The sequence below is a fragment of the Chlorocebus sabaeus genome, chromosome 3 (genome assembly GCF_047675955.1).
Source record: "Chlorocebus sabaeus isolate Y175 chromosome 3, mChlSab1.0.hap1, whole genome shotgun sequence".
Lineage (NCBI taxonomy): Eukaryota > Metazoa > Chordata > Mammalia > Primates > Cercopithecidae > Chlorocebus > Chlorocebus sabaeus.
In genome coordinates this window covers 27735349-27761311 of record NC_132906.1, presented here as the reverse complement: position 1 = coordinate 27761311, position 25963 = coordinate 27735349, and the positions used below count along the sequence as shown (strand labels likewise).

Below are 25963 nucleotides of genomic sequence, written 5' to 3'. Positions count from 1 at the left end.
TAAAATGATTTCAGATTATTCAGTAGTTTTATTAGAAATAATGTTCCGTTTCTAGCCCCTTTCACTTGCAAGTACAGATACACAATCCTCATGCCTCCGAGGAAAAGGATCCAGAGCGTTATGGGCAGGAGCTGGTTTCTTTATGCCTTCACTTCCTCCTCCTAATTCAGGACAGAATTCTAACATTTATACACAAAGCTGCTCAGTAAACCCTTAAGATTTTGTGCACATTTATAGCAGAACAAGTCCCTTGGTATATCTTTGAAAACTTGAAAATAGTGACTGTATAACCTTCATGATATACTATATCCATTTATTGAGATATAATAATTGGAGAATGTGGCTAGAATACCAAGGTTAAGGACAAATCCCTCCTAAAAATGCGTCCAATTTTTAATGTTACATAAAAGCTTTAGGTTTCATTTAGAAATAGGAAGGCTTTTAATTGTGGAAACTTAGAAAAGCTTAGGAGGAATATACCTAGGCTTTATAAATAACAAATAGTAGTCAATGGCAATGTAATTTTTAAAAGCCTCAAAATCAAACAGTTAAAACACACACATACACAACCTTTATTCAGAATAACTGCATACCTATAGTTAATTTAAAATATTAGTAAGGCTAAATTAAGCAAGTTTTTATCAACCGGGATGTTGAAACCCGCCTTTTAAATTGAATCTCATGCAGTTCCAAGTAGTGGCACCCCCCCATACTACATTATAATATATGTACTCCCACCTAACCCATCCAAGTAGCGATGTGTCACATGTGCCCTTACATGAAAGAAACACACACGGAAGTCCCCTACAAAATAACTCTTTTTAGAAAAAGATATTTAAGGCTGCTTTAAAAAAATATGGATACTGCCTTATAGTAGCAGACATCCTCAAAAGACTATTAAAACAGACATTATTTTTGGTAGATTTTTCAAAGTATTTTTCCTGCTGGTTATAAATGTAGTAAAAAATTCAAACAGAAATGTATCATATAGAAAGTCAAAATGAGAAAGGTTGGCCATGTTGAGACAGGGATATGAACTAATGATTTCTTCCCAGGGAAATCGTACTGTCTTCCTACCATTTGCTGGAGAGACATACATCTGTGGAAACGCAGAGTGTGGAGGGCACTGTGTTGTGCAACTTCAGGGGGAGCCATCCACACCAATGCTGTGTGACTCTGTGCACGGCCTGCCCAGCCATGGGTGGCAGCCTTGATAGAGAAGTCAGACCGGACTCAGAAACAAGTGGAGGTGTAGCCTGTCTTGAGGGCATCTTAACGCTGAAAGGAGGACTCACTCAATAAATGGTTGATATTTAATAGGAAGGTTAAATCTCCCTCCTCCAAACCAAACCAGATTTTCTACCGCAAACATTTCTTGGCTATTCTGGCTTGCTCTTTTTTTTTTTTTTTTTCCTTCTGATGAACTTTAAATCAGTTGCAACCCTCCCTGATAAGAAATTAAATTAGATTTGAAGATTAATATTGGGAGAATTGAAATTTTGACCTATCCCACCAAGCGAGAGGGAGGCAAGCAGAGGGATGGTTTATCATAGCCTCGCCACGCAAGAGCAGAGAAGCCACAGGAAGCTTCACTAGCTCCTGCCTGGGCCACACACAGGCCAAAATATGCTCAAATTTTGGAATCAATTTTTTGTTGTCTCTACTTTTTTAATGAGTTTTTCTCATTACAAAAGTGTTTGTGTGTATATAGAAAATCTGGAAAATATAGCACTAAAAGAACAGACAAAAATCTCTATAATCCAACTACCTACAACCAACTACCGTCTCCACCAGGTGCAGCTTTTGTCTGTGCACGTGTACCTATATGTTTTTTTCCTCTGTGTGGGCAGGGGTCATACTGTTTTTGTAATTGGCTTTTCTCATTTAAGAAAACAATGAACATTCTTCTAAAATATTTTTATCACCTGTATAGTATATTGTTTCAATATGGTGATAAATATTTCTTGACTATGCTGCTCAGATATTATATAACTCATGTACCTGCTTGAAAATTTACAAATGTGTCTTCAAACAATCTGCAGTCAAAAAGTGCACTCCCGATTTCTTCATAGTCTGGAGGGAGAAAAACATTTTCAATATTAAACAGTTTGTATAGGCAGAAACTCCTCTATTTATATGTAATTCAAAACAGGGGAAAGGAAAGAGAGCAGTCATCTGCCATGGAACTTTAATGTTAAGACAGCAGCAGCAGCAGCAGCAGCAGCACAGGGAAGCTGTCAGAAATGTAATTCTTGGCTCTTTTCTCTTCTCCTCTTCCTCTTCCCCCTCCTCTCCCCTCCCCTCCCCTCTCCTCTCCTGTCTTCTTTTCTTTACTTTTTTTGAGATAGAATCTCACCCTCTTGCCCAGACTGGAGTGCAGTGGTGCGATCTTGGCTCACTGCAACCTCTGCCTCCTGGGTTGAAGCAATTCACCTGCCTCAGCCTCCCATGTAGTTGGGATTGCAGGCACGCACCACCATGCCCGGCTACTTTTTGTACTTTTAGTAGAGACGGGGTTTTGCCATGTTGGCCAGGCTGGTCTTGAACTGCTGACCTCAGATGATCTGCCCACCTCGGGATCCCAAAGTGCTGGGATTACAGGCGTGAGCCACTGCACCTGGCCCCCAATTCTTGGTATTTGTACCGAATCAGAATCTCTGGGGGATAGGTCCAGCTATCTGTGTCCTCACAAGCCCTACAGGTGATTCTCAGACACACTGTTTGGGAAGTGCTTGGTCTAGAGGAAATAAATGAATAAAATAATATAATAAATGAGCTTTTGCAAATGTTTACTATCTCACTTTTTGGTTTTGCCCTATAAAAAATAATCCCATTCAAATACACATTTTTTTATATTGTTGCCTACAATATAAGCTGTCCAGCTTGTCCTTGTAAAATAACTATATTTATAATAAAGATTTTAAACTCATGGGATATAAGTTATAAGAAAGCTAAGTAAGGCTGGGTGCAGTGACTTACGCCTGTAATCCCCGCACTTTTGGAGGCCAGGGTGTGCAGATCACTTGAGGTCAGGAGTTCAAGACCAGCCTGGCCAATGTGGTGAAACTCCATCTCTACTAAAAATACAAAAATTAGCCAGGTGTGGTGGCACATGCCTGTAATCCCAGCTACTCCAGAGACGGAGGCAAGAGAAGAATCACTTAAACCCTGGAGGCAGAGGTTGCAATGAGCTGAGATCACGCCACTGCACTTCAGCCTAGGAAAGACAGCGAGACTGCTTCAAAAAAAAAAAAAAAAAAAAAAAAAAAAGCTAAGTAGCTATATACCTGCATATACAAATGGAACTTTGGCTTCCCAAAGAGCTCTTTAAGAAAGAAACTTATTTAACAAAGTTCATCTCTAAACCAAACATCAATCAAAACATTAAAATTCCTTCTTCTATACTTTAAAGTTTGGGTTAACATTATTTTAAAAAGGACACTTGGCTTATTAAGGAATAGAATTTGAGTCAAATCAAAACTAACATAATACTGTTCTCAGATCTTAGCAACAGGAGTGCAGGGCAATGGCAGGGGAGCATATGTGACTGAATCTGTCTCTGAATGGCACGTTCTGTTAGTGGCCAACCTGTAAGACACCTCTGGAAAATGTACCACAACTCTCGGGGCATCAGGTTACTTTTGACTAAATTACTGAGTTTGTAAATTACCCACATCCTGTTGATTTATGAAGCACAGTAGATCTGGTACAATGATTTTATTAAAGAACGAGGTAAAGGGCCAGGCGCGGTGGCTCATGCCTATAATCCTAGCACTTTGGGGAGCCAAGGTGGGTGAATCATCTGAGGTCAGGAGTTCAAGACCAGCCTGGCCAACATGGTGAAACCCTGTCTCTACTAAAAATACAGAAAATTAACTGGGCATAGTGGCGTGTGCCTGTAATCCCAGCTACTCAGGAGGCTGAGACAGGAGAATCGCTTGAACCCGGGAGGCAGAGGCTGCAGCGAGCTGAGATCCCACCACTGCACTCTAGCCTGGGCAACAAGGGTGAAACTCTGTCTCACAATAAAAGAAAAGAAAATAAAATAAAATAAAATAAAATAAAATAAAATAAAATAAAATAAAATAAAAATAAAATAAAGAATGAGGTAAAGAAGAATAAAAAAGTAGTATAGGAAGAAAATGGGCCTTTTTTTTTCCTTGGGTTTGTTTTGTTTTACATCTAGGTCTGGGAGAAGTGTCTATACTTAGAAATATTGCTATTCATCAGTACCTGATTCTGAAGTAGTCTCATCCATGAGTTTTTCTGGAATTGAATGAACTTTGTCTAATATTTCTTCAAGTAAGTAATTAAGAAGTCCTGCTTCCTTGCATTTCTTAAGAAAAGGAACTTTCACAGTTGCATCTAAGAGTAAGACAAACATTTGAGAAGGAAATAGTCTTAGGGCAGCTAATCATAAATTATTTTATGCTTATTTCTTCAGACCTTGCCTAGTGGTGGATGACATACTTAGTAAAATAATATAGCACCTTCACCGTTTCTATTAATTATAATTTCATCATATCTCATTTTTTTTGGCCAGCTGAAACAATGAATGAAATGTTACAAAAAGTAAAAGTGAAAATTTCTCTGCTTACAATAACTAAATAAGTTAAGAGGATTTTTTTAAACATATAAAAACTGTAATTTTTAAAATTTCAATACCTTTTGGGGAACAGGTAGTTTCGGGTTACATGGATAAGTTCTTCAGTGGTGATTTCTGATGTGTTGGTACACCTGTCACCCGAGCAGTGTACACTGTTCCCGATATGTAGTTGAATTAAGGGATTTTAAAAGATTACCCTTAAATATTTGACATAACAGCCCCTGTCACTTTTTGTCACAGTTTGTATGTGTTGCTAGTGGAATGTCTATTTCTTTAAAGAGCAGAGAACTACAGTTACAGGGGTCACAGTGTGAGGGGTGACATATCACTGGATTCTGAGCTCAGGCAAGCCTGTCTGCGTCTTTACTAAGAGGTCTGTCTTTTCTTAATACTGAAGATAACGGACCATTCCAACCTAAGTTATCTTGATATGCTGGGATTACAATAAAGTGGATAGTTACGATAAAGACTTATACTCATTAATTACTACAAGCCTAGAAGAATAAAGATTTAGGCGGGATACCAAGTTTGAAACACGTGGGTTGACATTTTTGTAAGCATTGTAGGCCATATTTGTCACAGACAACACTTAGTGCAAACCTGTGTGTCTACCGTGCTCTTCTTTCAGTTGTCTTACGAATGTATTACATTTCATTGTTTCGGGTGACTAGAAGGAGAGAAAATCAAGATTGCATTACATTGATTTTAATATTGCATAAAATGAAAACCAGTCATTTGCTGTGCATAACTAAATGATAACGCCTACAGTAAAAATCATGCCCTGGCTGGGCGCGGTGGCTCACACCTATAATCTCAGCCTTTTGGGAGGACGAGGTGGGTGGATCACAAGGTCAGGAGTTTGAGACCAGCCTGGACAACATGGTGAAACCCTGTCTCTACTAAAAATACAAAAATTAGGCAGGCGTGGTGGTGCACGCCTGTAATCCCAGCTACTCAGGAGGTTGAGGGAGGAGAATTGCTTGAATCTGGGAGGCAGAGGTTGCAGTGAGCCAAGATCACTCCATTGCACTCCAGCCTGGGCGAAAGAGCAAAACTCTGTCTCAAAAAAACAACAACAACAACAACAACAATAAAAACGCCCCATATTCATATTTAGATGTAAACAGCAAATGTAAAAGCTGATAAGCAACTTCAGCAAAGTCTCAGGATACAAAATTAATGTGCAAAAATCACAAGCATTCTTATACACCAGTAACAGACAAACAGAGAGCCAAATCAGGAATGAACTTCCATTCACAATTGCTTCAAAGAGAATAAAATACCTAGGAATCCAACTTACAAGGGATGTAAAGGACCTCTTCAAGGAGAACTACAAACCACTGCTCAGTGAAATAAAAGAGGACACAAACAAATGGAAGAACATACCATGCTCATGGATAGGAAGAATCAATATCATGAAAATGGCCATACTGCCCAAGGTAATTTATAGATTCAATGCCATCCCCATCAAGCTACCAATGAGCTTCTTCACAGAATTGGAAAAAACTGCTTTAAAGTTCATATGGAACCAAAAAAGAGCCCGCATCTCCAAGACAATCCTAAGTCAAAAGAACAAAGCTGGAGGCATCACGCTACCTGACTTCAAACTATACTACAAGGCTACAGTAACCAAAACAGCATGGTACTGGTACCAAAACAGAGATATAGACCAATGGAACAGAACAGAGTCCTCAGAAATAATACCACACATCTACAGCCATCTGATCTTTGACAAACCTGAGAGAAACAAGAAATGGGGAAAGGATTCCCTATTTAATAAATGGTGCTGGGAAAATTGGCTAGCCATAAGTAGAAAGCTGAAACTGGATCCTTTCCTTACTCCTTATACGAAAATTAATTCAAGATGGATTAGAGACTTAAATGTTAGACCTAATACCATAAAAATCCTAGAGGAAAACCTAGGTAGTACCATTCAGGACATAGGCATGGGCAAAGACTTCATGTCTAAAACACCAAAAGCAACGGCAGCAAAAGCCAAAATTGACAAATGGGATCTCATTAAACTAAAGAGCTTCTGCACAGCAAAAGAAACTACCATCAGAGTGAACAGGCAACCTACAGAATGGGAGAAAATTTTTGCAATCTACTCATCTGACAAAGGGCTAATATCCAGAACCTACAAAGAACTCAAACAAATTTACAAGAAAAAAACAAACAACCCCATCAAAAAGTGGGCAAAGGATATGAACAGACATTTCTCAAAAGAAGACATTCATACAGCCAACAGACACATGAAAAAATGCTCATCATCACTGGCCATCAGAGAAATGCAAATCAAAACCACAATGAGATACCATCTCACACCAGTTAGAATGGCGATCATTCAAAAGTCAGGAAACAACAGGTGCTGGAGAGGATGTGGAGAAATAGGAACACTTTTACACTGTTGGTGGGATTGTAAACTAGTTCAACCATTATGGAAAACAGTATGGCGATTCCTCAAGGATCTAGAACTAGATGTACCATATGACCCAGCCATCCCATTACTGGGTATATACCCAAAGGATTATAAATTATGCTGCTATAAAGACACATGCACACGTATGTTTATTCCAGCACTATTCACAATAGCAAAGACTTGGAATCAACCCAAATGTCCATCAGTGACAGATTGGATTAAGAAAATGTGGCACATATACACCATGGAATACTATGCAGCCATAAAAAAGGATGAGTTTGTGTCCTTTGTAGGGACATGGATGCAGCTGGAAACCATCATTCTTAGCAAACTATCACAAGAACAGAAAACCAAACACCGCATGTTCTCACTCATAGGTGGGAACTGAACAATGAGATCACTTGGACTCGGGAAGGGGAACATCACACACCGGGGCCTATCATGGGGAGGGGGGAGGGGGGAGGGATTGCATTGGGAGTTATACCTGATGTAAATGACGAGTTGATGGGTGCAGCACACCAACATGGCACAAGTATACATATGTAACAAACCTGCACGTTGTGCACATGTACCCTACAACTTAAAGTATAATAATAATAAATAAATTAAAAATATATATATATGTTAAGATACCAAAAAAAAAAAAAAAAAAAACATCAAGAGGTGTTTGACAAGCACCCCTTGTATAAACAGGAGGAGGTGAAGGTTGCTGGCTCATATGAATTTAGTTTATATGTGCTGATGTATAAAAACTTTCAAATCCCCAAAATACTTTCATACATTTTATACATAATAATCCAGAAGTTTATAAGAGCTACAAATGTGGTCAGGTATGAGCCATGCAGCTGGGAAATACTTGGTTCCATAAGGATGTTTGACTGCACCCTCTGCCCGTTTTAACTGTAAGCACCTGTGGGGTCAGATGCTCTCACTAGTTTGGTGCCAGGGAATTTATAGGAGCTCAGAGAATGTCACCTCCTGAAGGTTATGTGCTTGGAACTTCCAGTTTCATTTTCATGCTCATCTCATTGTGATACTATCATCCAGGAATTATCTAAGAGCTTCCCGACTATGGGATTCTTCCTAAAAAGGCAGCCTCAGAAGCAGCCTTAGCTGAGAACACAAATGAAGAATGTTCTACAAAGGCTCTCTGTTCGGATGATTTGGAAAGTACATTTCACCTGACTGACATTCAGACTGGTTTAAATAAGGACTCTGTATGAAGAAATGCAAAGCTATAAAAACTAAGTCAGATTACCTGTATATGATTGCCTGAGAGGTGTTTCTTCCTTCCTCTTTTTCTTTTCACTCCTGAAAACTTAGCTAAAAATATAAACCATTTAAAAATTAGAATCCATAAAGGAAAAGATTACTGTTGGACTACATGAAATATACAACTCATATGCCAAAAGTTTTTACAAAGTCAAAAGATATGGCAAACTAAGTGTTTGCAGCACTTATGATAAAGGGTTAATTAAAAAAATATTATAAGTTTAATGCAAAACAGGTAAATTGAGTAGAAAAATGGGCACATGGGGAACTCTCTGGGGAGAGGGTGCATTGAATAGAAAAATGAACAAATTGGGTCATAGGAAAACAAATATAATTGGTGAAAAGATATGGGAATGCACTCAATTTCACTCATAAGTGAAGATATTCAAAGTAAAACAGACTAATAAAGATGAAGATATTTAATAGATGACATTTGCAAGGGTTTGGTTAAGTGTGTATTGCTGATGCTTTTCCATCAGTAAACACTGATTTAAAGCAGAATTTGTAATAGCACTTCCTGCTGAGTTAAAAGGGTAATGACTGAAAAATGACTGTAGAGGTGCTATTTGGAGAGTGTTGTTTATCACCATAAAATGCAGTTGGCATGACGCAGAACTAAGTCTTCCAACGAGGTCCTGACTCCAGTTCACAGTGACATTGCAGATTTAGTGCTGCTAAGACACTGCTGTTCCACTCATGAATGAAAGTATACCCCATAACTCCAGTTAGCCAGGATCCAGTCTGCCTTAATTAGAACTGAAATGCTAACTATGCATCCTTAGGGAATTTTCACTCAGGGAAGGTGCAGCACTTTTTAAATTTTATCTACTGAAAATTCTTATGGAAGAGAAGCAGTCCCAAGAGTCAAGGCTTTTTCCCATGTCTTAGTTTGGTTCTGTGAGTGTAGGGAGAATGAAAGATACCAGGGAATGGTTCAAAGAGAATAGGTCTTGTTCATAAAGAAGAAAAAATTAGTTAGTTATATCACATAGTACACAAATAAGTTGTCAATTTTCTAGATATGTAAAATTTTAATTCAAGTATTTATATTTTAATTCAATGAGGCTAGAAAATTGGACTATTCCTTATATTACCTAAATGTTTACCTTTCTTTAAAACCCACAGTGCTAAATTTTAGGAACTTACCACTTTGAGTGCTGTTCGGGAATTGAGCATGTTGTTGGCAAAGCAGTCTGAAAAATTTAATTTCAAAGAATTGTAAAATATTTTTATTTACAGTTTTCAAATATCATGTCTATTTTTGTGATTAAAAACATACTACCCTACTTTTCATGATGGCGTCACACTAAAGTTTTTTTTTTTTTAAAAGCTGTTTAAACCTGTGTAAAATTAGTGACCCCCACTGAGTGCAGACGGGAGGCCCAGTTAGATGTCCTTTATGCCCTCAGGGACTTAGGAAGATGATTATGTTCTTTCAAGGAATGAGTACTGATGAAGTATTGTGAACAATACTAGTTCACATACAGTGGTCAGTGGGATTTTACTGTATAAAGAGACCTAAAGACATGCAGATTTCTATCTGACGTACAAGATTCTACTGGTTTTCAACAATAAATAGCACAAAATTGCATGCATTAATTTGAGGAAAAAGTAGTTTTCAATGAAAACAGATATTTGCCCCAGATCTTAGATTTGACCTACAAACGGCCTAGAACTGATTAGTATCTTCCAAGAGAAAGCAGCAGCATAGCAGGCTACGATGAAGAAATGAAGTGAGGCCAGGTGCAGTGGCTCATGCCTGTAATCCCAGCACTTTGGGAGGCTGAGGCGGGCGGGTCACGAGGTCAAAAAATCGAGACCTTCCTGGCCAACATGGTGAAACCCCGTCTCTACTAAAAATACAAAAATTAGCTGGGCGTGGTGGCACATGCCGGTAGTTCCAGCTACTCGGGAGGCTGAGGCAGGAGAATCGCTTGAACCTGGGAGGCTGGAGGTTGCAATGAGCTGAGATTGCACCATTGCACTCCAGCCTGGCCACAGAAGACTCCGTCTTAAAAAAAAAAAACAAAAAAGAAATGAAGTGAATCGTTTTATAGAGCTGCTCAGGCTGCTTTCTTTCTAACCTTTCCTCCTCCTCGGCACCCAGCTTCATCTCCCTTCCTCTCCAGATGGTGTGGACTCTCAGGAAGCAGTGGCCTCCTCGCCTAGGGGAATGCCGTTTCTTCCCGTCTTATACCACTTCCCACCTCCTCCATGCAGCCTTCCCAGCAACACCGAAACAAAGTTAATCTCCTCCCACTTTGATTCTGGTATCTCTGAGCACTTTCACTTCCCAAGTACTTAAATATTTTCAAACATATAAAACAGTGTCGAAAATATCAGGATGAATCCCCATGTTCCCATCCATTCCACAGTGTCAACAATTCTCAACTCAATGCCAAGCTCTTTTCATGTAACCCCTCCTTCTCTGGTTATCCCATGTGCTTCTGTTTGCATTGACCCTTCTTCTGGGCTTCCCACCAGGTGATAACTTCTCTGAGGTTCAATCTATATTTTATTCTTCTTTGTATCTCGTAGCACCTAGCAAGGTGCCTCATGTATGATAAGCATGAAGGTTTAAATTCAGTTTAAAAATGCATAAAAATTCACCTGTTCCTTGAAAAAACAATGCAAGAAGACTATTTTATTGAGTCCCTATTTGTTCTTCTAACGGGTTTTTCAAACTTTAAGCTATAGCAGGGACTTCATTCCTTTTTGTTTGATCTTGTGTTTAAGGTCATTTTAAAGGTCATACCAAAACGAGTTCTTTGGGAAGGTAAATAATAAAAATGAAACTCTGAGACTATAACAACCTATGAGTTTCTTAGAAAATCAAATATAATAAAAAGTGCAGTATGAAATTTACATATTTACACATTTCATGCCTGATTAGCAACAAAATACTTATGGAACTTGCTCAAAATTACATTTAAAATTGTTTAGCAAGCTTCTTTCAATGGTAGGCTTCCCTCGTGTTTTAGAATATATAGCCCCCATACCTGAAGACAACATGGTGGCAAAGAGCGAGGACGCAGAAGTCCTGCAGCCCAGCTCTGCCACTGACTAGCTGTGTAACCTGGGGACAAGTCACTGAGTGTCTCAAGGCCCCAGTTTCCTCCTCTAGAAAGTGAAGATAATAGTATATATCTCAGTTGACTATTATGAGGATTAAATGAGTTAACATTTGTAAAGCACTTAGAACTATGCTTGGCATAAAGCAAGTGGTTATTAAAGAAATAAATAAAATAGTGCCTGGAACACTATGGGAAAATTGGGACTATACGCCCACCGGCAAGAAAAAACAGCAGCCTCTGAATGGAATTTTAAAAAATCATCCGAAGAATGTAACATAGCTCACAAAAATCACATTTTAAAAAATCATGCTCTCCTAACATTGATCTCATTATTCAAGATATTGTGACTAAAATTATATATATATATATATATACACATACATATATATATATATTTCACGTAACCCCTAGGCATCCCGCAAACTGGCTATGTTCTCATTTCAAAACCATTTACATAAAATTAGTCTTTATTTATTTAAAAAAAATAGACTTAAAAAAAAAAATCGCCTTGTCTTAATCTGACCATTCCTTATCCCAATCCCCCAAATGTGGTTTTAAAAATGTTTTATTAAATACTTATAAATTCCTCGAACTCCATCAGACTGTGGAACTGCGTCGTCCTTCTTGGCACAGAAGAAGTGGTAATTCTTGTTACAGTTTTTTAAATCACATCCCACGGTGGCTCCTCTTTTATGACAAAATTTACATTTCTACAGAAGAGTAGATTTTACTGAGTAAGTACCTGTTTGTTGTTGTTTGTTAAAATTCAAAGATATGATTACATGTCATTTAAGTTCCAGGAACCCTGCATTTTACCCTGGCATCATGAGCAAGGTTCCATCCTGTTACAAACATTAGGGCACAGGACTTACATTTGGCTGCTTATTTGGGAATTTTGGCAAAACCTCAGCTAACTGGAATGCTTGGACAGACAGTTTTGTAACGATCTGATTAAAAGCAGAAAATGCTTTTTGTTTCAAAAAAACAATCTCTCTATTTTAAAAATAATTTTCTAAAAAGCAGAGCAGGCAAACTTGTCCAGCTCCAGGCAAGGGGCCCCACTTAGGGGGCCCTTTGAGACAGGCGAGAGTGGCCGCTGGCTGTGCCACTAAGAGTGGTGTGATTTCCCTTTCGGACTTAGACCCTGCCGTGGGTGATAATGTCTGTCTTACAGAGTTGCTATTGAGGATAATGTGAGATAAAGTAAGGGAAACCTCCTTGGAATCTAGGTAGTAGGGCCAAAAATTTAAAAAAATTCTACAACTCTATTAACAGTTTTTTCTTAGTTCAATTTATTTGCTCCCTGCCTTGTATGTATTTATCTATTTGGTATTTTATATGTGAGAGTGGTGTCATGATGGCTAGGCAGTGTGTGGCCACAGCAGCCTCACTGGCTTAGGGGAATGCAGCCAGGAGCAAGGCTGATCCGCATGATACTCTGGCTGAATGACATGGGGGCCCAGTGAACTCGCCTTGCAGAACAGGAGGTCACTCACACCATAGCCCAGAGTCGGCACAAGCAAGCACAGAAATAGTTAAAGGAAATTCAAATATAGGCAAGAAATAAGGTTATGATAAAGGTGGAAATTCAAATAAGAGCATACAAGAACGATCATTTAATTTGGGAGGAGGGTAACTGGCTATGTATATAGGAAAAAATAAAGTTAGATCCCTACCTCACAATATACTCCTGAATAAGCTGCACATGGATTAAAGCTCTAACTAGATAATGTTAAACAAAAAACTCTTAAAGATTAGGAAATATAGGAGAAAAAGCATAGTATGGAGGCAAGGAAGGCTGTCTAAGGCAGGAAGAAAACCCAGAAGCCACAAATGAAAACTCTTGACAGGCTAGGCGTGGTGGCCCATACCTGTAATCCTAGTACTTTGGGAGGCTGAGGCAGGAGGATTGCTTGAGCCCAGGAGTTCGAGACCAGCTTGGGCAATGCAGTGAGACCTCATCTCTACAAAAAAACTTTAAAAATCAGCTGGGCATAGTGGCACACTCCTGTAGTCCCAGCTATGTGGGAGGCTGAGGCCAGAAGATAGCTTGGGCCCGGGAAATCAAGGCTGTGGTGAGCGGTGATTGCACCACTGTACTCCAGCCTGGGCGACAGAATGACTGACAGAGCCTACTATACAAAAATTTTAAACTTCCATTTTTATAATGAGGGCATTAAAAAATATTTGAAAGACAAGGAAAAAATGGAAAGAAAAATGTTCGTAGCATACTAAAGTTTTAAGATTCTGAAAACCTGCAGAAAAATAGTAACTGGCAAATTACAGAAGAAAAAAATACAAATGGCTAATAAATATTTATTCATTTAAAAATACATGAGTATATAGTATTTATTTAGTATGCAGTAGCTACGATGTGGCAGGCACGGTTTTAGGATAAGGGAAAACAGTAGTGGACAAAGCAGAGAAGATGCCTGTCCACGTGAGGCTTACATTCTATCGGAGACAAGGTACAATGATCAAATAAAGCAAAGTTTAAAACATCTCACAAAGTTATATACACATTATATCGAATTAAAATAGGGTGAAGTGACAGAGTGTTACTGGGTCCCTACTTCAGATTGGGCAGTCAGTAAAATGTGTCACCTCTAAGGAGGTGATGTGGAAGCTGAGATCTGAATAATAATAAGAGCTCCCAGATGCAAAAAGGAGGAGGAAAGACATTCTAAGCAGAGGGCCTTGGGTCTTGGCCACAAGAATGAGCTTCTGCATTGGCAAGCTACAGCAAGGACAAGACAGATGGCCAGTGCTGTTGGAGCAGTGAAGTGGGCACGGGGAAGTCTTGGGATGATCAAAGGGGTAAGTAAAGGTTGGATCATGTGGGACTTACACGCCAGAGTAAGGAGTTGGGTTTTATCTTTGTGCAAGGGGAACATAAACTTTATTAACATTTTTGAAAGATCACTCGGGCTGCTGGGCTGCTGCTGGATGGAGAACGAAGGGCTGGGGTAGAGATGGCAGGAGAGACAGTGGGGTGAGGGTCAGTACTAGCTTTAGAGAACAAGATGGGTGACTTCACTATGGTGGATTACTGACGCTGAGAGAAGTGGGCGGATGAATGCAAGATGCATCTAGGAGTTTGTGCCCACGGGCTTGATGTTGGGCTGGGAGGTTGACGAGGAAAAGAGAGTCCTTAGACTTCTGGCTTGGGCAAATGGATAATGATTGTGCTGTTTACTGGGATGAAGAATGAGCAGATTTAGATGGGGAATTTGTGTGTGTGTGTGTGTGTGTGTGTGTGTGTGTGTGTGTGTGTGTGTGTAGGAGATGGAACTGTACTTTTTTGGCCACTTTACTCTGAAATGCTATTGGATGCTCATGTGGCTGTGTCAGATTGGTAGTCCGAATCCTAGGGAGGAGCCTGCTTGCTGAGGGCCCCTGCTGCTCACCCTCAAGGCACTTGCCCAGCTGTACTGAAACCACCACAGCACTGGCCTGTCCCCGCGACAGGTGTGTGCCATGTATTTGCCCACATAGTCCAAGGGTTCCATAAATGCTGTGAGTGGGTAACTATTACCTCAGGTGACTTTCCTCTCTTCTCTCCTTTATCCTCCACTTCCAACCCATCCCAAAGCCTTCCCAGTAGGGAAGTCTGCATCCCAAGGTCTGCAGAAACCCTCAGGTACCTGCTTTCTGCCAAACATTATGCCTCCAGTCAACTGCCCTCATTTCTCAGCCCGGGTCTCTTCATAACTGGATGGCCACTAGAATTTCACACAGATTTCTTTAACTCTATGTCTCCCCACTCAAATCCAATTAGTGAAGAGCAACAAAAATATTCTAGTTGAGGTTTGTCTGCTGCTTTCTAATCAGAGGGGCTCCCTGTTCACCCATCTCATCACACCCAAAATCCTAGGGACGTGGCACTGTCAGCACTAATGATGTCAGCAGCCAGTCTTGCCAAGTATTAATTAGTATAGGGTACACATTGAGAGCAGAATCCACACACTCTTTCTTTTTTTTTTTTTTTTTTATTTGAGACAGAGTCTCACTCTGTTGCCCAGGTTGGAGTACAGTGGTGAGCTCATAGCTCACTGCAGCCTCGACTTTCCAGGCTCACGCAATCCTCCTACCTCAGCCTCCTAAGTAGCTGGGACTACAAGTATATGCCAATGTGTTGGGCTAATTTTTTTTTTTTTGGTAAAGACAGGGTCCCACTATGTTGCCCAGGTTGGTCTCAAATTCGTGGGCTCAAGCAGTCCTCCTGCCTTGGCTTCCCAAAGTGCTGGGATTAGAGGCATGCACCACCATGCCTGGGCCACACACAGTCCATTTTTATTACTTGCTTCAGGACCTACTACAGTATTGTGTACACTGCCTAAGACAGCATAATTTGCAGAATTCCATCTGGACTGTTCCCTTTCACCCTGAACCTTCCATTTCTTCGATTTACAAAATGGGCATCATTTTACCTATAGCTGGGAGTTTACCTAGAGCAGTGTATGTAACACACCTACCACAGGATGCTGCTGATGCTGATGCCTTGCGAAGACTGACTAAATGTCCCCGGTCATTAACCCTGTGGTTGTAGTCAGAGTGTGAGGTGCTCACACTTGCTGTCCTGCTTACTAAGATGTGAAGGGTCCTTGAGAGGAAGTCGCTGCAATAAGCCCAGTGGAATGACTTCTCAGCATTTCTTCCTTCCTGAAGAGCCCCCTTATGACCCATGGGGAACTGACCCCAGCTCCCAGGGTAGACCCTGATTAGTTATGGCCACCCCTAGCAGTTGGTGCAGAAAGAGGGGTGTAACCTAATTAAACTTTTAGAAGGGGGCTTATTCCATGTGTAGGGATGACCTTTCTCTTTCTCTGGATATGAACAAGAAGGTCTGATGCTTCAGTTGCTGCCTGCGGCCACCCTATGACCACAAGGAGACCAGCTGATGTTAGGGACAGGAGGCCAGAGAGGAAGAATCTGGGTCCCTGATGACATTATCAAGCCACTGAATCAACCAGCTTGGAAAGCAGGTGTTTTCTCTGATCAAGTGAAAAAGTAAGCATCCTCTTTGTAAAAGTCTGTTTAACTTGAGCTTACTTCTACTTACAGCAAAAGCATCCTAACTCAGATCACTTTACTGGTGAAGTATATGGTAGTTTAGTTTAAAATATTAAATGTTGGACAGGCGTGGTGGCTCACGCCCGTAATCCCAGCACTTTGGGAGGCCAAGGCAGGCGGATCACCTGAGGTCAGGAGTTCGAGACTGGCCTGGCCAACATGGTGAAACCCTGTCTCTACTAAAAATATGCTTGAACCCAGGAGGTGGAGGTTGCAGTGAGCTGAGATCACGTCACTGCACTCTAGCCTGGGCAACAAGAACAAAACTCTGTCTCAAAATAAATAAATAAATAAATAAATAAATAAATAAATAAATAAATGAATGTTAAGTTGAATTAAGGTTTCCAATACAGTTCCTACTTCTTTCAGTTCTCCAAGAAGATTCTCTATTCCTAGTTTATCAGTCAAATAGACTTCCTTTGGAATGCATCCCCTGAGGCTCTGTTCATCCAGTATAAGAAATAGCATCATTTACACTTACCAACTTCCTTCCTCTCTGGATTTCTTTCTTTACTGATTCCACATCAAAACTTCTATCAAGATTAAGTGGATCATGATCCTCACATTCCACAAGTCCTGAAGAATACAGCTGCATATTGGAAAAAAAAAATCCAGAGTATGCACAAAGTAATATTGAAAGCTACATATCAGAAAATCATACCAAAAGTGGAAAATCAAACCAGGAGTGGGAAATGGACTGGGGGTAAAACAGTGGCAACCTTTGGGGATGGATGAACAGACCATAAGCCATCCCATTTCTCTGGGAATGACCCTGGTTTCCAGGCATGTTTTATACTCTGTAATCCTGACCTCTAATAACTCATTGACCTGGGTGGAACCCTGATGCCAAGCTAGGTCAGTCCGATCCCCTATCCTAAAAATGTGGAATGGGCTTTGAGGAATAGTTGAAGCCACGTGGTCAGAGAAAGTCAGTCTGCAAAGAAAGAAAAACAAGGGCTAGAAAGAGGACATTCTAGGTTCCCAATGGCTTTCTAGCTGTTTCTTACACCCACCTGCATGCCTGCCTTTAGGAAACATGAAATGCTCCCAAAACCTTATTACAAATCCCCTTTTATGTTTAGACCGGCTCAAGTCTCTATGTGCTACTTGAAACCAGAAGAATCCAAATCTGAATTGAAGATCAATATTTCACATTTTATAATCAAATAACAAAAGGGCATGTAAAACCTAAGAGTAAATTTTGGTGACATTGGCATAGGCAAAGATTTCATATAAAAATCAGAAAGCATAAAGAAAAAGTAAGTTGGATTCTATCAAAATAAAAATTGTCTTTGAAAGAGATTGCTAAGAAAACAAAAAGGCAAGCCAGAGACTGGGAGAAAATATTCACAATACATATCTCTGACAAAAGACTTGTATCCAGAATTTAGAAAACACTTACAATTCAATAATAAGACAATTCAATTAAAAGTGGGCACAAAATTTGCATAGACGCTTCATGAAAGAAGGTTTATGAATGGCAAATGAGCACATGAGAAGATGCTCAGTATCATTAACCCTCAGGCATATTAAAGCCATAGTGAGATGCAATGCACATCTACTGGACTGCCTAAAATAACAAGACCCACTGTTGATGAGGATGTGGAGCAAATGAAATTCTTACATGTCATTGGTAGAAATGTAAAATAATGCAATCATTTTTAAAGTTAAACATACACTCACTTTATGACTCAGTAATTCTCGTTCTAGCTGTTTACCCAAAAGAAACATAATCAAACAAGAAAAAGAGATTGAGTGCCCCAAATTAAAAGTAAATAAATAAAATTGTCCTTATTTAAAGATGAGGATTGTCCACATACAATATATCCAGGTAAATCTAGAGACTTTTTAGAACTAATAAGACTTTGGTAAGGTTGCTGGATGAGATCAATAAATAAAAATCAATAGTGTTCATATATACTGATAATAGCTCATTTAAAAAAGGTTTTAGAAAAAAGTAACAAAACAAAAAACAAGCCCAGGAATATGCCTAACCCCAAGATCTATACCTCTACAGATCAAAATTACTGAATAGGTGGGTGCAGTGGCTCACACCTGTAATCCCAGCACTTTGGGAGGCCAAAGCAGGTGGATCACCTGAGATCAGGAGTTCGATACCAGTCAGGCCAACATGGTGAAACCTCATCTCTACTAAAAATACAAAAAATTAGCTGGGCATGGTGGCAGGGACCTGTAATCCCAGCTACTCAGGAGGCTGAGGCAGGAGAACTGCTTGAACCTGTGAGGTGGAGGGTGCAGTGAGCCGAGATCACGCTATTGCACTCCAGCCTGGGCAACAAAAGCGAAACTCCGTCTCCAAAAAAAAAAAAAAAAAAAAATTGAACAATTTGGAATTATGAAAGACCTAAATAAAGACACAAAGACTCGTATACAGATGCTCAGAACTGATCTTTATCATAAGAGCTCCAAACTGGAAATAACACGTCTACCAACAGATGAATGAATAAACAAATTGTGATATATGCATACCAATTAAGTACTATGAAGAATGATAAAGGAACAAGATACAGGTACATGCAACATGGATGAATCTAAAACTGTATGCTGAGCAGAGGAAGGGACACAAAGGAAGACAACAATAGGATTCCTTTCATATGAAATCTGAGAAAAGATAAGACAAATCAATAGGGAGTTGGCGGGTAGGAAGGAATTGATTGCACAGAGCATTGAAGAAACCCTTTGGGGTAATGGATATGTTTATATCTTGATGGTGGTAGTGGTTACATGGGTCTCATGTGGTTACATGTCTCAAAACTTTCTGAATTGGACACTTAAAATGGGTACATTTGATTTTATGTAAAATATGCCAATAAAGTTAACTAAAAAATAGTAGCAAATCAACATCAACAGTATATTGGAGTAAAAAGATCACCGCTGGGAGCGGTGGCTCACGCCTGTAATCCCAACACTTTGGGAGGCTGAGACAGGAGAATCACTTGAGGCCAGGAGTTTGAGATGAGCCTGGATAACATAGTGGAACCCCCATCTCTACAAAGATAAAATAAAAAATTAGCTGGGTATGGTGGTACATGCCTGTAGTCCTAGCTACTTAGGAAGCTGAGGTGGGAGGATTGCTTAAGCCCAGGAGTTCAAGGCTGCAGTGAGCTATGATTATGCCACTCCATTCCAGCCTGGGGAGACCTTGTCTCAAATAAATAAGTAAAAATAAAACATCACCATTAAATGGTGTTAATCTAAGAATGGTTTCACAGCAGAAAAAATATATAAGTACAACACACATTACTAACAGAATGAAATGAAAAAACTTAAGACATGAAAACCAAATGCAACCCCTGAGCGAAAATCTTTTGTTGTAAAAAATGTTATTAGGCCAGGTATGGTGGCTCACATGTGTAATCCCAGAATTTGAGAGGCTGAGGTGGGAGGATTGTTTGAGCCCAGGGGTTGGATACCAACCTGGGCAACATGGCAAAAACCCCATCTCTACAAATAGTACAAAAAAATTAGCTGGACACAGTGGCACATGCCTACAATCCCAGCTACTCTGGAGGCTGAGGTGGGAGAATCACTTGAGCCCAGGAGGTCAAAGTTGCAGTGAGGCATGATGGTGCCATTGCACTCCAGCCCTGGGCAACAGAGTGAGACCTCGTCTCAAAAAAAAAGCGCGCGCGTGCACACACACACACACACTTGTTATTAGTACAACAGGTGAAACCTCAGTGGTTTGAGGAATAGATGGTAGTAGTATAACAAAATTTCCGGATTTTGACGTTTATATTGTTATAGTGTGAGAGAATGTCCTGTGTATTAGTCAGTTCTCATGCTGCTAATAAAGACATACCCAAGACTGGGTAGTTTATAAAGAAAAAGAGGTTTAATGAACTCACAATTCCACATGGCTGGGGAGGCCTCACAATCATGGCAGAAGGTAAGGGGGAGCAAAGCCATGTTTTACGCGGCAGCAGGCAAGAGAGATTTTTGGGGAACTCCTCTTTATAAAACCATCACATTTCGTGAGACTTATTCACTATCATGCGAATGGCATGAGAAAAACCCGCTCCCATGATGCACTTATCTCCACCTGGCTCTGCCCTTGACAAGTGAGGATTATTACAATTCAAGGTGAGATTTGGGTGGAGACATAGCCAAACCATATCACCTTATTTGTAGAAAATACATACTAAAGGCTGGGCACAGTGACTCATGCCTGTAATCCCAGCACTTTGGGAGGCCGAGGCGGGCAGATCACAAGGTCAGGAGATCAAGACCTGGCTAACATGGTGAAACCCCGTTTCTACTACAAATACAAAAAAATTAGCTGGGTGTGGTGGCACGCGCCTGTAATCCCAGATACTGGGGAGGCTGAGGCAGGAGAATCGCTTGAACTGCAGAGGTTGCAGTGAGCCAAGATCGCACCACTTTTCTCCAGCCTGGGGCGACAGAGCAAGACTCCGTCTCAAAAAAAAAAAAAAAAACACCATACTAAAGTCTTCAGGGTAGATAACATATAATTTAATTTAAAATGGTTCTGACCAAAAAAAAAGTTCTTTATACTGTATATGCAACTTTTCCATAAATTTGTAATTTAAAATAAACATCAAATTATGCACATAAAAAAGTAAAATAAAATAAAGCATTTAGCAATGTTTGTGGCCAGAGAGAGAAAAAGAACCCGGATCATTTCAACAGATGCAGAACAAGCATTTTGTAATATTCAATACGCTATAATTTTTAGCAAACTAGAGATAAAGGTAACTTCCTTATTTTAATAAAATGAAATCATTAAGAATGTAAAACATACACAAATTTAATGATAAGATTTTTGAAGTGTCCCATTCATATCAGAAACAAGACAGGGCTCCCAACTTTAATTGCTTGTAATCACCGCTATAATTGAATGTTCTGGAAAAACACAAACAAGAAAAAGAGATTAACGAGACCATCCTGGCTAACACGGTGAAACCCCGTCTCTACTAAGAAATACAAAAAAAAAACTAGCTGGGCGAGGTGGCGGGCGCCTGTAGTCCCAGCTACTTGGGAGGCTGAGGCCGGAGAATGGCGTGAACCCAGGAGGCGGAGCTTGCAGTGAGCTGAGATCCGGCCACTGCACTCCAGCCTGGGCTACAGAGCAAGACTCCGTCTCAAAAAAAAAAAAAAAAAAAAAAAAAAAAAAAAAAAAAAAAGAAAAAGAGATTAAGAGTCCCCTGAATTAAAGGTAAATAAATAAAATTGTTCTTATTTAAAGGTGAAGATTGTCCACATACAATATATCCAGGTAAATCTAGAGAGGTTTTAGAACTAATAAGACTTTGGTAAGGTTGCTGGATGAAATCAATAAATAAAAATCAATAGTGTTCATATATACTGATAATAGTTCATTTAAAAAGCTTTTAGAAAAAAGTAACAAAACAAAACAAAACAAAAAACTTGCCCAGGAATATGCCTAACCCCAAGTTCTATATGTCTACACATAAAAATTATTGAACAGTTTTGAAATTTATAAAAGACCTAAATAATTGGAGAGACAGACTCTGTTAATGGATGGGAAAAAAAGACACATTCATATATTATAATATATAATATATTAATATATAATTATATAAAAATAATATATATAATATTTATATATGTATATATAAATATATAATTGATAATATTAATATAATGTATTATATTGTATTATATTAATATTAATATATTAATATATAACATATTGTATTATATTAATTGCATTATATTAATATATAATATATTGTATTATATTAATATAATGTATTATACTACATATATACTGCATATGTAATATGTTATATATTAATAATATATATGTTAATATATATTAACATATATATTAATATATAATAACATTAATACATTATATATTATAATATGTAAATGTGTCTTTTTCCATCCATTAACAGGGTCTCTCTGATTATTTATATTAATTATTTATAATATATTATAATATATGAATGTGTCTATTTTTTTCCCAAATTCATCCATAAATGCAATGCAATTCCAATCAAAATTCCAAGAGGAATTTTGGTCAAACATGAAATGCTGATCCACAAATTCAAAGTGCCAAAATAACAGCCAAGGCTAGTAGTAAAGCCACAGTGCAGTCATCCCCCAGTGTCTGCAGGGGATTGGTTCCAGGAACCCCCGAGGCTACCAGAATCATGAATGCTCAATTCCCTTATCTAAAAGGCATAGTATTTTCGTATAATCTACACACATCCTCATTTATACAGATGGTCCCCAACTTACAATGGTTCAACTTAACAGTTTTTTCTAACTTTACAATAGTACATACATTCAGTAGAAATAGTACTTCGAATAGCCATAAACCATTCTGTTTTTCACTTTCAATACAGTATTCAATAAATTTTTTGAGATATTCAACCCTTTGTTATAAAACAGGCGTTGTGTTAGATGATTTGCCCAACTGTGGGCTAATGTAAGTGTCCTGAACAGGTTTAAGGTGAGTTAGATTAAGCTATGATGTTTGGTAAGTTAGGTGTATTAAATGGTACAATCTCTTTGAAGAACAGTTTGGCATATTTAGTGAAGTACAAAACACCCCATTCTTATGCCTGACAGTTCTGCTCTTAGCCATACAGCCTACACGAGGGAAATTCTCACATGAAAAGGAGACCTAGACAAGAATGTCCATGACAACTTGTTAGTCATAGAAAACAATACTGGAAAAACTAAATGCCCATTCACAGAACAGTTAATGGTGATATAGTCATGAAATCAAACATCGTATTTAAAATGAAAGAGTTATGTTTACCAACATGGATAAATCTCAGAAATCTGTAGACTTTGATAGAAATTATATCTGGGTAGAAGGTCTATCAGTGTCTGTTATATTTTAAATATTTCATTAAAATATCTATAAAGAAGCTTCTTCAGCACAATTCTTTCTCTTTGTGTATTTAACCACTTACAAATAAAATTACCAGTAATCATAGGTGATAAGTTCTGAAACAGTTCAAAGTCAGAAAAATATGCTCCCCAGGCCGGGCCTGGTGGCTCACGCCTGTAATCCCAACACTTTGGGAGGCCGAGGCGGATCACGAGTTCGGGTGATCGAGACCATCCTGGCTAATATGGTGAAACCCCGTCTCTACTAAAAATATAAAAAAATTAGCTGGCGTGGTGGTGAGCGCCTGTAGTCCCAGCTACTCAGGATGCTGAGGCAGAAGAATGGCATGAACCCGGGAGGCGGAGCTTGCAGTGAGCCGAGATTGTGCCACTGCACTCCAGCCTGGGCAACAGAGCGAGACTCCGTCTCAAGAAAAAAGAAAAAAAATGCTCCCCAATCTTCACCTAAAAGCCCAAACCATGGCCAACTTGTTATTCTCTGTATCCAAAGTGTTGTTTATTCTTGTGTGTCCTACACGAAAAGTACTCATGTACTTTGAAGTATGTTTTCAAGTAACTTACCAAACAATTCTCATGAGCAGCTATATTCTCTGATTGTGCAAAATACAGCACATTATACTCGACATCTTTGGGGCAGAGTGCACATGTCCTTTTTTCCATCTTTTCTGCAACCTGAAAGACACCTATAAGTAACATCCCTGGTGAGAAATGGAAAAGTGGAATTTCTTGGTCTCACTAACTCCTCTTCCAGTCTTAAAGTAGAAGGTAGGGCACTTGTTTTTATGAGAGATTCTTAACTCCCAGAGAGATAAAAAATTGGGGACCCAAGTGGAAAAGCTATTTAGTTTTTATTTTTTAATGTGCTAATAAAAGAATTAATGAGTTCATTTCTAGATGCCTAATAATGAGGATAACTTCTTCTTTTTAAAATGTAGAGACAAGAGGCTTGTTCAGTTGCCCAGGCTGGAATGCAGTGGCTCACTGCAGCCTTGAACTCCCGACCTCAAGTGGTCCTCTCAGGTTGCTGGGACTGTAGGTGCATGCCACCACAGCCAGCTAATTTTTTTTTTTTTTTTTTTTTGAGAGACCGGGGTCTTGCTACATTGCCAAGGCTGTTCTCAAGCTCCTGGCCTCAAGTGACCCCTCTACGTTGGCATTTCCAAAGTGCTGGGATTACAGGCATGAGCTACTGTGCCCGGCCAAAATGAGGAAGACCTTTATTCAAGAAACATAACCAGGAATTTAAATACAGGCAAAGCACTCAAAACACTGCTTTGCCATAGCAAGCTCTCAATAATAATCATCATCATTATTGTCATTACAAATGAAGAAGAAAACAATGGCATATTAAGAAATAGTGCTCTGGTTAGTTATCTATTTTAAAAGTTAGAATCCTAATGCCATACTGTATTCAAAAATAAATAATTCTATGAGAATTAAAGACATAAATGAGCACTGTACTTTAAGTGTGCTTTAATTCAATATTACGATGAGTTAGGAAAGAAAGATACATGAAGGTAGGAAGTAGATTTTTTTTTTTTAAGACAAGGAATGGAAGAAAGGAAAGAAATCTAAGGGAAGAAGAGGTAGGAAGAAAAGGGAAGAGGCAGAGAGAGGGAGAAGAAAGCCAGCTGTTGAGGAGAGCTCCACCCATGTGTCAGTAAGAGGCAAGGTTTTTGAACTGGTTATTTGTATTTGGTCACAATAATTTGTTTAAGATTTTTTTGCCCATTGCAATGCTCATCCTCTTACTTCCTTTGATTTTCTGTAGTAGAAAACAGCTTTTATTTTTAATTTTCAAATTTTAGTTTTGAAACAACGATTTATTTTACCATTTAATGGGGAAAGTTTTCAATTTAGATGAGGTTAACTGCCTAAGTGATCCCTAAGTCTCTTTTGTTATCCAAATCTCTTCTCTGTCTCTTTAAGTTAGGTCTTTCATTTTACAAAGTCAGAAGGCTGCATTTGGAGCTAGCGTTTATTTCACATTTTGATCAGTTTCTTCTTTAATTTCTGTTTCTTGGATTTGGGTCCCACCTAGTGGGGACACAAATTAGTAGTCCCCAGCTTCCCACCAAGCAAGAAAAAAGGGTGAGGTAGAGTGAAAACTGCTCAGATGGAATGAGCTAGCTGTTTTTTTCATTCATGTCTAACAACCAAAAATTTGAGAGCATTTTTTTTTTTTTTTTTTTTTAGACAGAGTCTCGCTCTGTCACTCAGGTTGGAGTGCAGTGGCACAATGATGGTTCACTGCAACCTCTACCTCCGGGGCTCACAGTGATCCTCCCACCTCAGCCTCCCACCTCAGTAGCTGGGACCACAGATATAGGCCACCATGTCTGGCTAATTTTTGTATTGTTTTTAGAGATGGGGGTCCCATTATGTTGACCAGGCTGGTCTCAAACTCCTAGGCTCAAGATCAGCCTGCCTTGGCCTCCCAAAGTGCTGAGATTACAGGTGTGAGTCACTGCACCCAGCCTGAGAGCATTTCTTGTGTTTGAGTCACTATGTTGTGCACTCTAGACCAATTTTGTCCAACAGAAACATAAAACAAGACACAAATGTGAGCTACAGATATCACTGAAAACTTTCCATGAGCCTCATTTAAAAAATCAAAAAAGAGGCTGGGCATGGTGGCTCACACCTGTA

General features: G+C 39.2%; 1 protein-coding gene across 3 annotated transcripts in view; it reads right to left on the bottom strand.

Moving 5' to 3' along the window:
- PHF11 (PHD finger protein 11) overlaps window positions 1–25963 on the bottom strand; it is a 37388-nt gene that overhangs the window by 2434 nt on the left and 8991 nt on the right. The window contains exons 2-10 of one of the 3 annotated variants that reach the window (XM_073014299.1): window positions 23876–23997; window positions 16926–17033; window positions 11948–12081; window positions 9444–9490; window positions 8284–8348; window positions 5207–5273; window positions 4234–4365; window positions 2002–2073; window positions 14–1278 (exon numbers count right to left, since the gene is read on the bottom strand). In XM_073014299.1, coding sequence (XP_072870400.1) covers window positions 1223–1278; window positions 2002–2073; window positions 4234–4365; window positions 5207–5273; window positions 8284–8348; window positions 9444–9490; window positions 11948–12081; window positions 16926–17033; window positions 23876–23997 — 803 coding nt within the window. In that variant the 3' untranslated portion in view covers window positions 14–1222. Of the gene's footprint in view, window positions 1–13; window positions 1279–2001; window positions 2074–4233; window positions 4366–5206; window positions 5274–8283; window positions 8349–9443; window positions 9491–11947; window positions 12082–16925; window positions 17034–23875; window positions 23998–25963 lie in introns of those variants that run through there. The other 2 variants (XM_007960407.3, XM_073014306.1) reach the window with 2 other exon arrangements.